This window comes from Metopolophium dirhodum, chromosome 1 (genome assembly GCF_019925205.1).
Source record: "Metopolophium dirhodum isolate CAU chromosome 1, ASM1992520v1, whole genome shotgun sequence".
In the NCBI taxonomy this organism is placed as follows: domain Eukaryota; kingdom Metazoa; phylum Arthropoda; class Insecta; order Hemiptera; family Aphididae; genus Metopolophium; species Metopolophium dirhodum.
In genome coordinates this window covers 132912358-132928033 of record NC_083560.1, presented here as the reverse complement: position 1 = coordinate 132928033, position 15676 = coordinate 132912358, and the positions used below count along the sequence as shown (strand labels likewise).

The 15676-nt window shown below is 32.4% G+C and overlaps 2 protein-coding genes across 4 annotated transcripts in view; one reads left to right on the top strand and one right to left on the bottom strand.

Annotated features, from left to right (window-relative positions):
* LOC132936224 (calcium/calmodulin-dependent protein kinase type 1) overlaps positions 1 to 15676 on the top strand; it is a 442174-nt gene that overhangs the window by 210088 nt on the left and 216410 nt on the right. The gene's annotated exons all lie outside the window — the stretch shown is intronic.
* On the bottom strand, positions 5111 to 10185 carry LOC132934956 (uncharacterized). The gene has a single exon (XM_061001398.1). The coding sequence runs from the start codon at positions 8369 to 8371 to the stop codon at positions 7469 to 7471; it is 903 nt and encodes a 300-aa protein (XP_060857381.1). The 5' UTR covers positions 8372 to 10185; the 3' UTR covers positions 5111 to 7468.

Here is a 15676-nt window from a genome sequence, read left to right as displayed (position 1 = left end):
ATGATCGATTTTGAAAAAGAAACAACCCGTTGATGGCACTTAAACTATGATAATAATATATAAACTATTTTATCAAATATTTTTTATATACCTACTTAAAACGTCATGTTGAATGAGTATCTTTAATAAATAATTATCCCGTGTCTTTGAGGATATCCCGGAATTGTTAGCGTAGACATATATTGCAGGGGATTAGAGATCTAAGACGGATGTGCATTATTTTTTAAAATTATTTCGCTCATTCATGCACAGATTTAATATCGGTATTGTAATGACTAATGATAAACCGGGAAAAACGCAAAGTTTTCTTGTATCATTAATTTTTGTACAATATGCAATTTTATACATTTGATACTTCATATAGGATTTAATACTGCATTCTGTTTTGAAATGCTTTGTGGTATTTAGGATAATATATTCCGTAGAATGTACTGAGAAAATTGTTTAACGGGGGAAATCCAAAAAAAGGGTAAAAAGGGGATGTATTGAACAGACAAAGATAATAACTCAGGGTTCAGTTTCTGTTCTGAATTAATTGGTATCGAGCCAGTGTATATTACAGCAGTATTGGTGAAAAGTCGAATGTATGGTTAGACATGATTGCTGCCGTCGACGATAAAACTGAAAGCACAGACGAACTTTAAGAGGGAACGGTATCCTGGGACCCAAAAGTTGGAGCACATCAGCCCAGATAGGCTTGAGAAATTTTTAAACTTTCGAAATATTATGTTATTCAATCAAATTTGCCAAACGTGGATGCGATGTACCCGAGTTAGTGTACGATCTAAGTTTTGACTTACTTTTTATATTGTGGAAAAATTAATATTATATAGATGGTGACTTTAGGTCATGGATGGTGGCAGAGGCTGAATTTGACACAAGTGGACTTGGTTTTCAGATATTCTTTGAAACTTTATTTTATTTACCAACTATAGGTCATGATAATTTTGAAGGTTCGACGTGGCCTTATTGGTCTTTATGGATTGATATTATAACTGTATCGTCAGCGTATAGTTGGCCGGAGACAATTAATCTAAAAAGACTACAGAGAAACATTTTTTTATTAAGAATTCAATCATAATAATTTCTGAGGTCATATTTAAAATATCAAAATGGATTCCATATTTTATAGTTTTACATATTATAATAATTAGGGAAACGAAAAACAAACATAATATTACATGCATTTTATTGTTTACGGTTTTTATAAGTCCAAAAAAAGTGAATGTCTAATATAGTAATATTGGTTGATAGACATCGACTTATTAACTATTAACCGATATGGTATCGACGCCTTAAATGTTTTCAAACAGGAAAAATCGTTAAAAGTTTCCAGTAAACTGTATGGATTATAGTTGAACTTTTCACGATTCTGCAGCCGTATAAGTGTCCTTCGTGTGGGTACAACCTATACGTGTCGCTATTATAGGGTATGATAATTACGAAACTTAAATATTATTGTTACAGACACGTCACGCCAGTATCTAAGTAAAATACAGTACACGCGAGCATAAGTTGTGCACCGAGACACTGTGCTGGACATTTGACGGGGAAAGTTTCAGGAAATTTAACTGAAAATCAAAATTTACTTGGGGCAACTAAATGCCAGTTAAGTTTTCAGATAATAAGTTTTGAATCGGATAAGCATTTCTATAATTTTTTTTCTCTTACAGTCACTATTTTATCGTCATATACACATTTTTATTACAAATTAATTTTTTTCATTTTTGTCAGTTATAAAATATTTAAAACAATATTTACTGGCCGTTCGCTTATGGAAATTATTCAACTGCGATTGATTTACAATCGTGTCAAAAAACATAATATAATTTTAGGTATATAAAATTCAAATACGGTATTGGCGACAATAATCAGTAATTACCATATTATATACCAACTAGAAAAACGTGAAAATGGTTTTGGAGGGGAAATACCTACGTGTTTCACCGTATATTTGGAGTAAATAATGGCTTGGTGATTATGACGTATCGGGGGAATATCCAGGGATTGCGAGTGTGGTTAAGTTGGATAAGAGTGGGTTGAAACGGAGAGGGAAATATCTAATCTATCGAGTTTTATTTACACATCGAACGCGCGATATGATGGGTAAACAGCTGCAGCTAGTGTTGTTTATAATAACTATATGCATCTAACCTAACCTAACCAAACACGCATGCGCGTGCGTGTCTAGCCGATGAAATCGCAATGAAGAGACATTTTGGAATGCTCTTCAAAGTCCGCAAACGACGACGGCGACAACAATAATATTATAATATTATAATAAATATAATGCGTGTGATTGTGCGCGCAGCATCCGACCGAGAAGACGACAGAGTCGCCCCCCCCCCCTCCATTAATGAGGTTCCCGCCGCCGCGTCAGAGAATTTCTCGTGACAATATCTCCTGACGGGGGCCCTTTGTTCGGCGTTTTCCGCCGACAAGCGTTTTCCCGTCCACGCGTTTATAATAGACAAACACAAGACGATAATATTATTGTTATATTATACAGTCTTATTATTATTCGGATTTCCCGGACGAGCCCGCGAGATTAATGGCCCGACATGGTTTAGCGAATAACCACTTCCGGAACCCGTCGCCGGACAGAAGAACGATCGAATCGGACGATGTTCGTTTTTCACGTCAGAGTGCGTCAACTCGAAATAGGTGAATCTACTGTTGGCATTTTCCGAATACGAAATTGCGGGACGTGATCGTGTCAAAATTAAAAATTAAATCTACGAAAACGCTAACAAGCATATACAATTATAATATGGTGATCACGATGTTTTTTGTTTTTTTTTTTTTTTTGGGGGGGGGGGAGATTCGCAGAGGGGAAAACTATAATAATATAATATGCAAATGATTATAAATACCGTACTGCGATGTGTTTTTGTTGGTGACGGCAATGAGGCGTTTTATGAAAACGAACTGAACATTTTTTTTGAACATTTGCAATAATCCGTGAAGTTGCAGGTCGACGGTTTAACGGAATTATCTGACAAATGAAATACGAATAATTGATGCTATAGTTATAGTATGAAAACAATGATGAAAACAATTTAAGATGTATTTAGGTTAAACACCTAACATTTTCTTGCTCTCGTTCGCAATTTCCAACACCATTTCGTTTTACATTTTACACTCGTATATTTATACAGGTGCCCTACATACTATATCTAATCATAAAATATTTGTCAATGTAACAGGAATTCAAAACGTAGATAGTTTTATTTAGTGAGATGAGAAGTGTATGGAAGATGACTACATTTATTTTTATTGCCCGTAGCTATAAAATTCTAAATACGCCACTGATTATTCAACAATCGTGTTAGTCAACAGTTTGGAAAAATTCTGAAAATGCTGTCAAAATACAAAAAAAAAAGTGCGATTACGTTAAAACGAACAAAAGAGACATTTCGAGAACATAAAAGAATTTTAAATATTAACTTCTTATTCTCAATAGAACGCATTACCGTTGTCAAACTGACTGCACGATGGATTCCACAGAGAAGTTTGCGCATATTCCACTGTCAGTAATTGTTATTTTGAAAAAAGAAAAGTTTTTTAAATTCAATTGATTAAATTATTATTATCAAATCAACGGGCATTTGCAAATGCTTTTATTCATAGCAACAGTAACAGAAATAATTATTTGTCCACCTTAAGCTGGACTTGTTGTGGGGTTGGGAGTTATTGATGATTAATGTTAATTATATAAATTGATGGGAAATGATACTAAGGAAAACAACCAAAATTAAATTAAACATTAAAATTAAAATTAATATTATAAACGTCGTAACAAAAACGTAACGCTAAATGTTTGCAGGTTATTATACTTTCGTTATTTTTATTTTCTTTAACAATAATTGTTCAAACGATATTATTATTATTATTATTATTATTATTTTTATTGACGGAAAAAACTCCATTTACAAAACAATATATTAATATTTATAGTGTTTCCTATAGACATCAGTATATTTGTAGGTGATTATTTTAAGTATGTTTTAGAAACATTATATTGATTAAAAAACTTTCTTGATTTCTGGTGGATTTGGTATTAATTCGAAAATGCAATCGTTCCAATAAATAAAGGCAGTCTATTTAATAGTTTTAATAAAAATGAATAATGAAGGGTACTTCTCAGTTCTCCTTGTGTTTAGCGATTGTATATTAAAATATGATAATATCCCATCATAATCTGAATGTCGTGGACGTTCGACTTTAAATTTAAATGCTAAAAAACGAAGAAAAAGAATCTGAACAGCTTCGAGATTTTGAGTTACCCAGTAACAGTACAGTATTTTCTACTCACGTATTCATACTAATTATAGAGTTTACAAATAAGAAATATATTATGCAAGGATTCGGTGTTTACACAGAATCACAATATACAAGTTACCATTTAGCAATAGGCTCAAAAACCATGCCGGATAAGAACTGATAGTTCTATGTATGAAAATTGATTTTTTTTTTTTTAATTAAAAACGATATCGCCATTTTCTCGTGTAGTCCATTTTTTTCATAATTAGAAGATTACGATGTTTTTCTTCAAACATCGACAAATCGTGTACAGTCCAAGCGTAATGTGTGGTGCCAACTTGGCGGACACAAATTATTATAGTACTGTATTTTGTTTGGCTCGCTGTGCCACGTCTTGACTGTAGCCCGCCAACTGACGTTCTCTAAGTGCCACACCCTTACAACTGACATCACGCGGTGGTCTTAACCTTTTATAATGTCGTTGTTTAGCCTTTATAAACACCGTCTGAGTTTCCCAAGTCAGTATGTATACACGGCGATCCATTTACCATGGCAACACTAATTTACCGAGTTGATATATGTTTAGAAAAAAAATGTTTATACAATAGGTAGCTGGTAGGTATAGTTAGAAAACCTTTCGACGTTTTGGAAAAGCAGAGTAAAATAGCAAATGGACGTGGTCCACTGCACTCGCCACTTGTCTGCATTTTAAATATTATTGTGCTTATAAATGTAAAACAAAATTTTAAATAATATATATATAATTAGATATAATTATTCTACATCGACATTTATAGTCAGAAAATTCAGAAAATTACTCTTAGGTTAATATAAATATGTATTAATATTTATTGTAAAATAAAAATTATATTTTCCACATAACATTTTTTTAAAAACATCGTTAAAAAAATGTAAACATGTATATAATACTGTAATAGGTAGATAAAGGTAGATAAAAATATATTTATTTTTTTTTTGCAAACATAATTATCGACTTGATAACAATTAATGTAGCTACCGGGACAAATCTCGCGCACATCTTGTTTTATTAAATTATACTACTCCACGGCGGCTTGGCATCACATTCAACGAAGTGCTTAGCACTTAGCCACGACGACGACGACAACGACGACGACGACGATTAAAGTTTGATATCATATCCACATGACAATTTATATAGATTACCCGAGTGAGTAGTATAATATTCTATTTCTCACACTATTATACCAATGTGGATGACACGAGATTCAGAAAAAAAAAAACACTAATGTACCGTTGTGAGAGTTCTTACAATAGATAAGACGTTATCATTGTATCGTCACGTTTAGATTGGTATATTTTATATTATTGTGTTTGCATGCATTTACTTCCGAGTATCACTATGTTTACAAGCTGCATCCGAGTACGTCTTGTGAGAAGTGCATTTCCGAATCGACGGCGGGATGCCTTTTTTTTTATTATTATTTATCGTGCGATATTATGACCTAAATTCAACGGTTCATATTTTTCACCGTCACTGCAAAGTGGCAACCCGGAAAAGTGTTTCTTTTGTCACTGCGTATAAAATATTATTACACGTAGGCGCATAATATAGGTGGATACGCGTCATATTTTCTTCTGCGCTTTGTATTATCCGAACAAATATGATTGTTTTGTATTTTGGTAAAAACTGCGTGTTCGCCTTTTTCATTCTATATTCGCCACGAACGCATTATTTCTCTTCCTCGCTTTTCAAATCGGAAAAATAAAAATCGCATCATTGGAGCGGATTGAAAAATGTGATTTTGTCTAATGTACATGCGACCTTATTATAGTTTTGCCGAACGCCGGTCGGGCTAGACAAATCCGGCTCAGCGGTATATCCCTCGGCGATTTTATAATATTATCGAGACTCGTCGTATGAGGGGGGAGGGGGGGGGGACTCTATCTAAGATCGAAAACTGCGCGGTCTGGTTTAAGGTCTTAAAATATATGTTTCGAAGGACGAAGACATAATCAAAAATGAATAATATCCATGCCTAGCTATATGCTCTTTAAACAGTTTAAACCGTTCGTGCGATTTCTACGGTTATATAATATTAATATGAGCGTCATACCCTTTTAGCCATCTCATAAAAACATTGTGTACCCCGTACGGTGTTTGATCGATTATATTATGATAATATAATATAAAATTAAAAATTGTAAAGATTAAGATAAAATATTTTATTGTTATTATACATTTATATCAACCTAAACTTAATAGTTATGCCACAAAATATGTCAGTTTTGCTCGAACATTGGAAATACGAACTCGTTAGTGTTAGTTATAAGTAGAGTTAGGATGTTGATGACCTAAAAAACACACAAAAATGCCCTAAAAAAAATGCAAAAAAGCCCTAAAAAAGTGTGAAAATTCCCTAAAAACTTCAAAAAATGACCTTAAAAATTATCTAAAATACTAATTAAGTAAGTGAAAAAACTTATTTATAAATAATAATTTTTATTAGAGATATGGGTATAAATAAATTTCAATATTAAAAATAAATTAAAAAGTAAAATATAAATAAAAAAAAATAATATTAAAAATATTTTTATTATTAGTGTTGGGATGTTGATGTTATAATAATATTCATATTGCATTGTTGCATTGTACAATTAATATGTGTCTGATGTTATCAAACAAAAGATGACGACGTCGATCAGTTAATAAATTTTTGTATGATGAAAAACTTCTTTCAACATCAACGGACGTTATGGGTGCATACTTGAAGTAGGTCATGTCATCAGTAGTTAAATCTTCTGGAATATCTTCTCCTCTTGCGCTTTTGCCATCTAGCATTTCAGAGATGTTAGTTACAATTTTAAATCCATTATTCTTTAAAATGACATTCTCCATTTTGGTTGCTATTGTTTGTCCGATTTTATTTGGAGCTTTTTGGATTAAAGACTCAATTTTTTTTATGCATTTAATTGACTCTGATAATAACATCCCAGACGTCTCTAACTGAGTTATTTCCGAAGGTATAAATCCAAAGTTAGATTTTAAATAAATTAAATTTGTTTCCAAACTTGGATTTAACACTTGTTCTATTGCGTCTTTAATTGCGACTGAATCATTTTTGTCTAATTCCAGAATCACTTTTTTTATATCAGATAAATGCTCACAATAATAATTTGCTGCATTTATCCATGTTCCCCAGCGCGTGAGTACGGGTTCAGGTGGCTAAGGAATTCCGGGAGCAATAGTTTTAAAAATTTCTACTCGATATGGCGCTTTCAGAAATACTTTTTTAACATTTGATATAAGTTTATTTATATCTTGAAAATTTGTCCTAATTTCTTCAGCCACTCTATGAACCGCATGTGCCATGCAAGTTACGTGTATCATTTTGGAATATAGGTTTTGTATAACTTTTCCTGCTTTTACCATGTATGGAGCTGCGTCAGATAAAAAAAGTAAAACGTTGTCATGTTTAATACCAAGAGGCCATAGTATAAACATAGATTTATCAAACATTTTGGCGATTGTTGAATTATTTGCTTTTTCCAAAACGTCGGTATGCAGCAAAAATATTTTTCCAGCGTTTTCTAATTCCAAAGTCCCAATAATGACATTTACCACGTATCGCCCTTCAACATCTGTTGTTTCGTCCATGCTGACCCAAATTTTTTTATTTCCAACGTAGTCTCGAATTTTTTGCATTGTATCATTGTAACATAATTCAACATAATTCTTACGTAAAGTTGACTCATCTGGGATATCAACTTTAATATATTTTTCTAAAAATTGTTGAAAGTGTTCGTTGTTTAATTTATTAAGCGGAATATTAGCTAATAATAATGTTTGACATAGTTCCAAATTAAATGACGATTTTTTTGATGTAATACTTGTATCAGTCAGCAATAATTGAGTTTTTGGTTTTTCGCTTTCTTTTTGTCGCTCAACTCCCCGAGTATGTTTTTCTCGACTTATGTGTTGTTCTACAGTAAATCGTTTCAATGCTGAGACTTTAACATTACACACTTTACAAAATAACACTTCACCATCACTAGAAAAAATATTGTTCCCGTATTCATTGACATAACTGTGTAAACGGCTACTTACAGACGATTTTGCTTTCGGCATGTTTAAAATCGTATAAAATTGAAAAATATCGGTTAAATGGTGACGGTTAATGCCGAAACACTACTGACAATAGTTCCTATAAGCACGTCAATCAATAGGTCTAATGTCTATGTCAATTTAATCTTGTTTATCGGATTTATTCCATACAATTTATAAATATAACACTCGATAAGCGTGTATGATCCACGTATGTCTGAAAGAGCACTCGTTTCATCAATATATAACACTCAAAGAGTAAATCTTATCGGAACGCGATAAAATGATATAAATTTTTACTAATAGTCCAAATCCAAAGTTAGATTTTAATAAATTAAATTTGTTTCCAAACTTGGATGTAACATTTGCCCTAAAATCTATAATTTGTGAAAAAATGCCCCACGTTGTATAAAAAGTACGAAAAATGCCCTAAAAGATGAAAAAATGACTTGAAAATGTTGAAAATTGACGTTAAAAAACAAAAAAAAATGCAAAATAAAATTAGAATATTCTGCATCAAGGGAGCATGAAACAAATTTTTAGCTAGGATAGCATTGTACAGAATAAAAGGAAAAAAAATGCAAAAGTCATCAACATCCTAACTCTAGTTATAAGTAATAACTTATTACGTATAGCGTGTATCAAGTATAAATGGATCTTAAAATTGAAAAGAAAAAAATAATTATAAAACAAAATTATTAACGATGCATTATAGTTGAAAATTATGTTTTTGTTAAATCTAATCTCTAGAAAAACTTCATAATATACTGCTCAAACTCATCACGGTGTATTAAAAAAGGTCACCCGACAAACACATTGTAACGTTTTAAAACCACTCACCCAAACGCATTATAATGCCAAGCTGCCCAAACACGTTGCAATTTTTAGTAAAACTCGTCCAGACGCAAACCACCGAATAATATAATATTATTATATTTTAACGTTCATCGTACTGATTATAATATAGTAAATACCACGACAAAATAGATAGGTATCATCACAGTTGTAATAGTTTTTTTTTTTTCAGTATGCGCCCATCTCCTTCACTTCTGGCCAATGTCGTAGTTCTCCACTTCTGATTGGTTGATTTTTTTCTATGTCATACGTAGGTTAAGTATATCATCCACTATGTATACGATTGTCGGTCAATAAGAAGTGGAGAACTGCGATAAAGGTGAAGTAAAGAACGGAGGTTGCGTATCGAAAAACTGCGATGATACCTATCTATTTTGTCATGGTAAATACCGTTAATCGATAACGCAGTCGTCTGCCGACCAAATGTCGTCCTGCAAACCGACGACGTGTTCGGCTTAAAGATTGGAGGGGAAAAAAATTAACCCCAACGAACTGTTGTCCCCTTTGCTGTCGTCCGTCCGGCCTCGTTCGCAGACAAAATGTCAAAACGCGATCGGTGCCCACGAGGCATGGCGATCGATCCACAGGCTTCACATATACATAATATTATATTATAAGTAACGGTGTCCGTTATATGCTTACCGGAGTGTTATAAAATAATATAAAAAACAAAACATGTTTTCAACCCTCAGCGGGTGGTTGAAAACCTACCTAAGGTATCGTCGAAAATTAGGTTATAAGTTTTCCACGTTTCGCGGAATAATATTCAAATAAAATATAAATAATTAATTTTGCTTTTTTTTTGTTCGTCTCGCGAGCACGCATTTCGAGCCGCCACCGAAACGTTTACGACCGTCGCTGATATTGGGGAAAAAAAAAACCTTATAAAATATTATAATAATCACAAGCACTGCGGCGACAACTCTGCTGAAATAAAGTATAATATTCGGCCCACTTACAGGATGATTCGCCGAGCACGCTCAGAGCACCCCCTTTTATGCTTCAATGGAGGATTTTTATTAAACCCTGGTTTTTGGTATGCTGAAAGACTTTGGATTATTTTTTTTACCTTTTGAGAAGTGTTCCAACGGTGGTTTCGAAATTATTTTTTTCAAATGAGAACCACACTTGTATAATATTGTATTATTATTGTTAAGCAGTCGATTTATTTTGAAAATATTGATGCATCGAAATCGAAATTCAATCGAGGAGTTAAAAATAGGAGATAAATTGTTAGTTAACTTTAAATGGTTGATATCATATTTTTCACTATACGAATACGGGACGCTTAATTTTTTAAATAATTTTGTTTTTACAATAATTTGTTTGACACTCAAGCGTCTCATATTATTTTTGTATTGTTTTCGTGATAATTATAGTACCTATTGCCAGTGTTCGGACTTATCTAGATACATTTTTTATTGATAAAAATCGCGAAATTGTACAAACGTATTTTAAATATTTATACAGATTCTCAAACCAAGTTTATGGTTTATAAATAATGTAATTATTTTTATTTATATCATTATTATTATTATGTTCCTAGTGCCCAACTAAAATATACACAAATTTAAAACCTATTAAAAAAAAAAATTGTATCTTTTCTTTTTATTTAGATACAAAAAGTATTTATCTTTATCTTTATATATATAAAAAAAATACTTATCTAATCCAAACACTGTCTATTACTGTTGATCGTCGTAGGGTACTGAGTTGTCTACCTACATAAATGATTGGTATTAACATTTATCATACCTTGCTGGGGTTTGACAATCGTCCGTCCGAGCGTAGAAATATATATAATTATTGTACAGTTAGTCGCGCCCGAGCGCGCTTATTGATTTTGACATTAGCGACGCTGTTTGTATATACAGTAACCGAATACTATAAAATATTATAATATTATACGTAGGTACCACATAATTACCATACATACCACTGTTAACCCATGCATATGTGGGCGGGAGAACCTAATCCGATAGGGCTGAATACCTAATCGACTTAAATCGGAATTTTTCCTAACCTTATATACATAACACCATAGATGTCACCTTCCTCCATAAGTTTTAATATTCGACTACGCGACTATATTTTTAAAATTATTTATTATTTTTATAATTTTCCGGGTATAGTATATCGAAGGGTAGTAGTAAAGAGTATTCCAAAAATGGTCATAGAGTAACCCTTTGGAGATTTGACAGTGTTTTGGAATCACTGCACGAATTAATAAAGGTCAAAGACAAAGGATAAAGGATTGACTTACACGTGAACGCGATCGGTTTTTGTGAGTTACGTGAGTAATAAAAACTCACCGTTGGCCTTTCGGATTGTACAAAGCCCCCTTATAAAAGGCCTAAGTCGTCTGGACATATTAAAATACGAGAACACAACGTGATCGACGTTCGCTTTGTAGGTCACTAGGAAAAACATATTATTGTAGTTCCGATTTTTAACGCCAGATCTCCGGAAAACTCTTCCTGCAAATATTTTCATTCATATTTGCGACGACCGCTTTTCCGCAGGTACATGCGTGGTTGGATTGTAATCAAATTTTTTTTAGACTTCATCATAATATCTCTCGGTAGCAAAGGCTTTGATCTCGAAATCGGTTTTTATCGTGCCCGATAATCCGGAACTGAGAGGGAGCACGATTTTTCTCATCTCCGGCCCTATGAATATATTATTAGAGATAGGGTAGTTACGATGACTTTTGCATTTTATATTTTATTCAAGTGCTATACGATGGTAACCAAGCTACAAATCGTTACATCGTATAACGTTTCAGAGCAATATTTAATTTTTACGCACTTTTTATCAAAGATATTAGATATTTCTTTGGATACGTTATTTCTTTCCATTTATTAACTGCGTTAAGATTATAAATTTAAGCTTCCATATCAATAGTTTATCAATTTTAGTCATAAAACCTTTTAAAAAAATGTGTGGATATTTGCCTTGTCCATTATAATTTATTATATACTCGTATACTTATCGTATACTCGTGGGTTATTAAAACGCAGTTTTTACGACAACCCATTACGCGTGTGCAGATACCCCGTGACCGTTGTGACAACAATTAATTATTATTCATCAAACGTGTAGGCAATTTCTGGCTGTGACCGATATACCACGATTGTTTAACCGTCTAACAAATCACATGAATTCAAAACAATAGCACAGTGTATATGATAATATTGTTTATCGTACTATTATTATTATCTGGTACTTTTTACGAAAGCGATACCAAAAGAATATTATCATATTATAGTTATACAGACCGATAAATAAATGCGTGACAGTAGTGTAGCTATATTGCCTAAACAAAACGCCCTGTAATCATTTTCGTTTTATTATCACGTCCGCGTAGTTGACTGTCGGCCCTTACACTTTGTGAAAATAAGTTCTGAACAGTGCCAGTAATGTGCAAGTAATTAGAAAGAATTGTCTAGACCAATCCTGGAATTTGCAAAGGGTTTATTACGGGTTGAACCGAAGATGGGCAAACTTAACGCATCACTTACATGTTGTCCTAGATATTTCAAACTAGTGTAAAAGTATTCGTTATAATTAACGAGAAATTGCAAGACCATTAATTTTCAAGTCAACGAGTTTTAAACGTTTTTGACCCAGCCCTTAAGGTATGTTGTCCAAAAATATAAGGGTCAGCTTAATTTTTTTAAAAATCTATAACATACCTTTGATATTACTGTTTGTCGTTATGTTGTTACCAATATTTAATTGGATTTGAATAAAAATAAAAATAAATGTATTTCAAACGATGTTAGTTTAAATTGTTTATTCATAAAAAAAAATATTATACAATTTGTGTAATTATAATCACAAACTACATTTAACCAAAATAGTGTTTCACTCGACAGAAAAGCGTTGTTTACCGGTCTAATTTTCCGAAAATCAAATGAACAGTCTATAAGGTACCTCCGATATTACTGTTTGTAGTTATAATATATTATTGTCGGTGCTTAATATTTGGAAAAAGGAAACTAAAATGTATTTCAGACTATGTGTATGCATTTCTAATCGTACCTATCGCAAAACAATAATATATTATATAATAATAATATGTTATAATATACAAAAATTACAATGGTTATAGTGTTTTGCTCGACAGACACAAAGGTGGTTTACGGACGCCGGGCGGCGATGGCACCGAATTAAATTCGAACCGTCGTGCCCAAACCTAATAATAACAGCGACGACGACGATGGTAATTAATATAACAAGTTAAGTGCCATTCCCTGCCACCGTGTCTGAGCACGTCGGCATAGCTCTTCGGACGATTACCACGCGATATACATATTAATATCTGTGCGCATATATGTATATATATATATAAGGTTCGTAAATTAATTTTGTAATAATTGTTAATCGAATAAATGGTGTGTCTACTCAGCGGTGGTTAACACTTTGGGCGTTGGCCGTCGACGAGCTTTGGCTTTTGCATCCGTTCTCTGAAAACGAAAAAAAAAACGGTCATAAATGATAACTATCGTAAAAACTGAACTGAGCGACGACCAATTCGTTTCTTTTCCTCCGAGAAAGATGAATATCTTTTTAATATTTTAAATCGCGAACAAATTGTAACAGCGCGTAATCTATTTGTGCCGAAGGTATTCATAGGTACTCTGCGAAGCTATACTTTAAAGTTTATACAACCAAATCTGGAGATGAATAAAATTAAATAACGTAAAAAAAAAAAAAACAGGTAAGTTTTGGTAACATTTATAAAATAGCTGTAACACCGTCAGGTATAATAGTACTTAATACCAGTCGTGCCCAACCCCCGAAAGTCTTCCAACCGGCTAGTGAAAACTTTATAAAATTAGAAATAAAAATAAATAAATTATAATTTAAACAAAAATGTTATTTTAATAAGTTTATAAGAATTTATATAAAAAAAAATATATATTAAATTTTATAATATTTAGTAGAAATAAATTAGTAAGAAATTTGGACTTACTTTTCTTTAACCAATCTTTCATTATTCGAAGTATAATGTGTAACGCCGTGAAGTAAAAATATACATTTCGGATGTAGGTAAAAGGGGGTTACATTACGTATTATTGAGGGGTAAAAAAATTGGTAAAATGTACTGTTATTTTTTACCTGTAAAATGTTTCGTCATACATCTTTTTTAAATATTATAATACTTACCCGATTATTGAAAAGCGTAGAATATGTCTTAACTTTAAGTCAAATATAATATTTTTGGTCCACGCAACAACTATTATTTAATTATAAATAATTAATATATTTTATAAGTTAAAGTAGACTGAAATAGATTTGTTTTATGAGTTGAAATAATATCGTACAAATAGGTGCCTATATACGGTTTTCAAGTTGAATTTTTCTTGGACTACCCATTTTAACACCCGCCTTAACCCACATTAACGAGCACCGTGAATTTTTTTATTCAGATTTTCACATCCACGGGCACTCGAGCCCGACGCCCAAATAAAATATGATTCACTGGTGCAAATCCTGCTCCCATTAGGTCACTTAAAAATGCGAAAATGCTGCTAAATATGTACGCGAAATAGAGAAACGAACGTGCCGACAAACATTTTCGTCCTATGGACGCTTTTCACATAGGTAATACAATGTCCGGGGGGGGGGGGGGGGGGGGGGCTTTTCGATGTCATGACGTTATAAAGATTTACGAAACCGGATTTATTGTAATGATATGTTTATATATTCTATGGGCGCCCTCAATAATATAGTCTTCGTGGTGCATTCAAACGTCGTGTTTGAATTTGTTTGTGGTGGTCAGGTCTCAGGTCATTACCGGAACATGTGTACCGTGCTTATTGGAAAAGGTTGGTCGTCAATAAACACGGGATCGGATTTAGGTGCGGAAGAAGCTTAAGTACCTAAATCTCACAACCCTCCAAAAAAAAAAAAAATATATATATAAATAAATAAAAGTCTTGGAAAAAGTATAATATTCATGTACAATGTCGCATTACACCCACATATAATAATAATATTAATAATCTATTCACTGAGTTTGACTTGATAGTGTATTATTTTTACTTTAATATTTATATGTTTTTATTCGTAATAATATATTAATTTGGCTGGACAAAATATTTCTTTGATTGTTGAAAAATAATTCGATATACCAATGATTTCACCGCACCTGCAATTTGATATATTTGAGGTGCCAATATTGCAAAATCTACAGGGATTAATGCTGATAAAAAAATATGTTAGTTAAAAACTTCTTTTTGAAGAACAAAATTTTAGTTTGGTAGTTGAATTTTGAAACCACGCGTGTGTACAGTCGATTGATAGCTTAATATAAACATTTTAAAAATAATAATAATTTATACTTGCTTTCCAAGTTAGTCTAGATGCGCTCATGTCAACGCATATTCTATTATTTTCAAAATGCGCCAATATTTTGAAAAATGAATTGCAAAACGATTTCTAGAATTTACAAAACAATATTTTTGA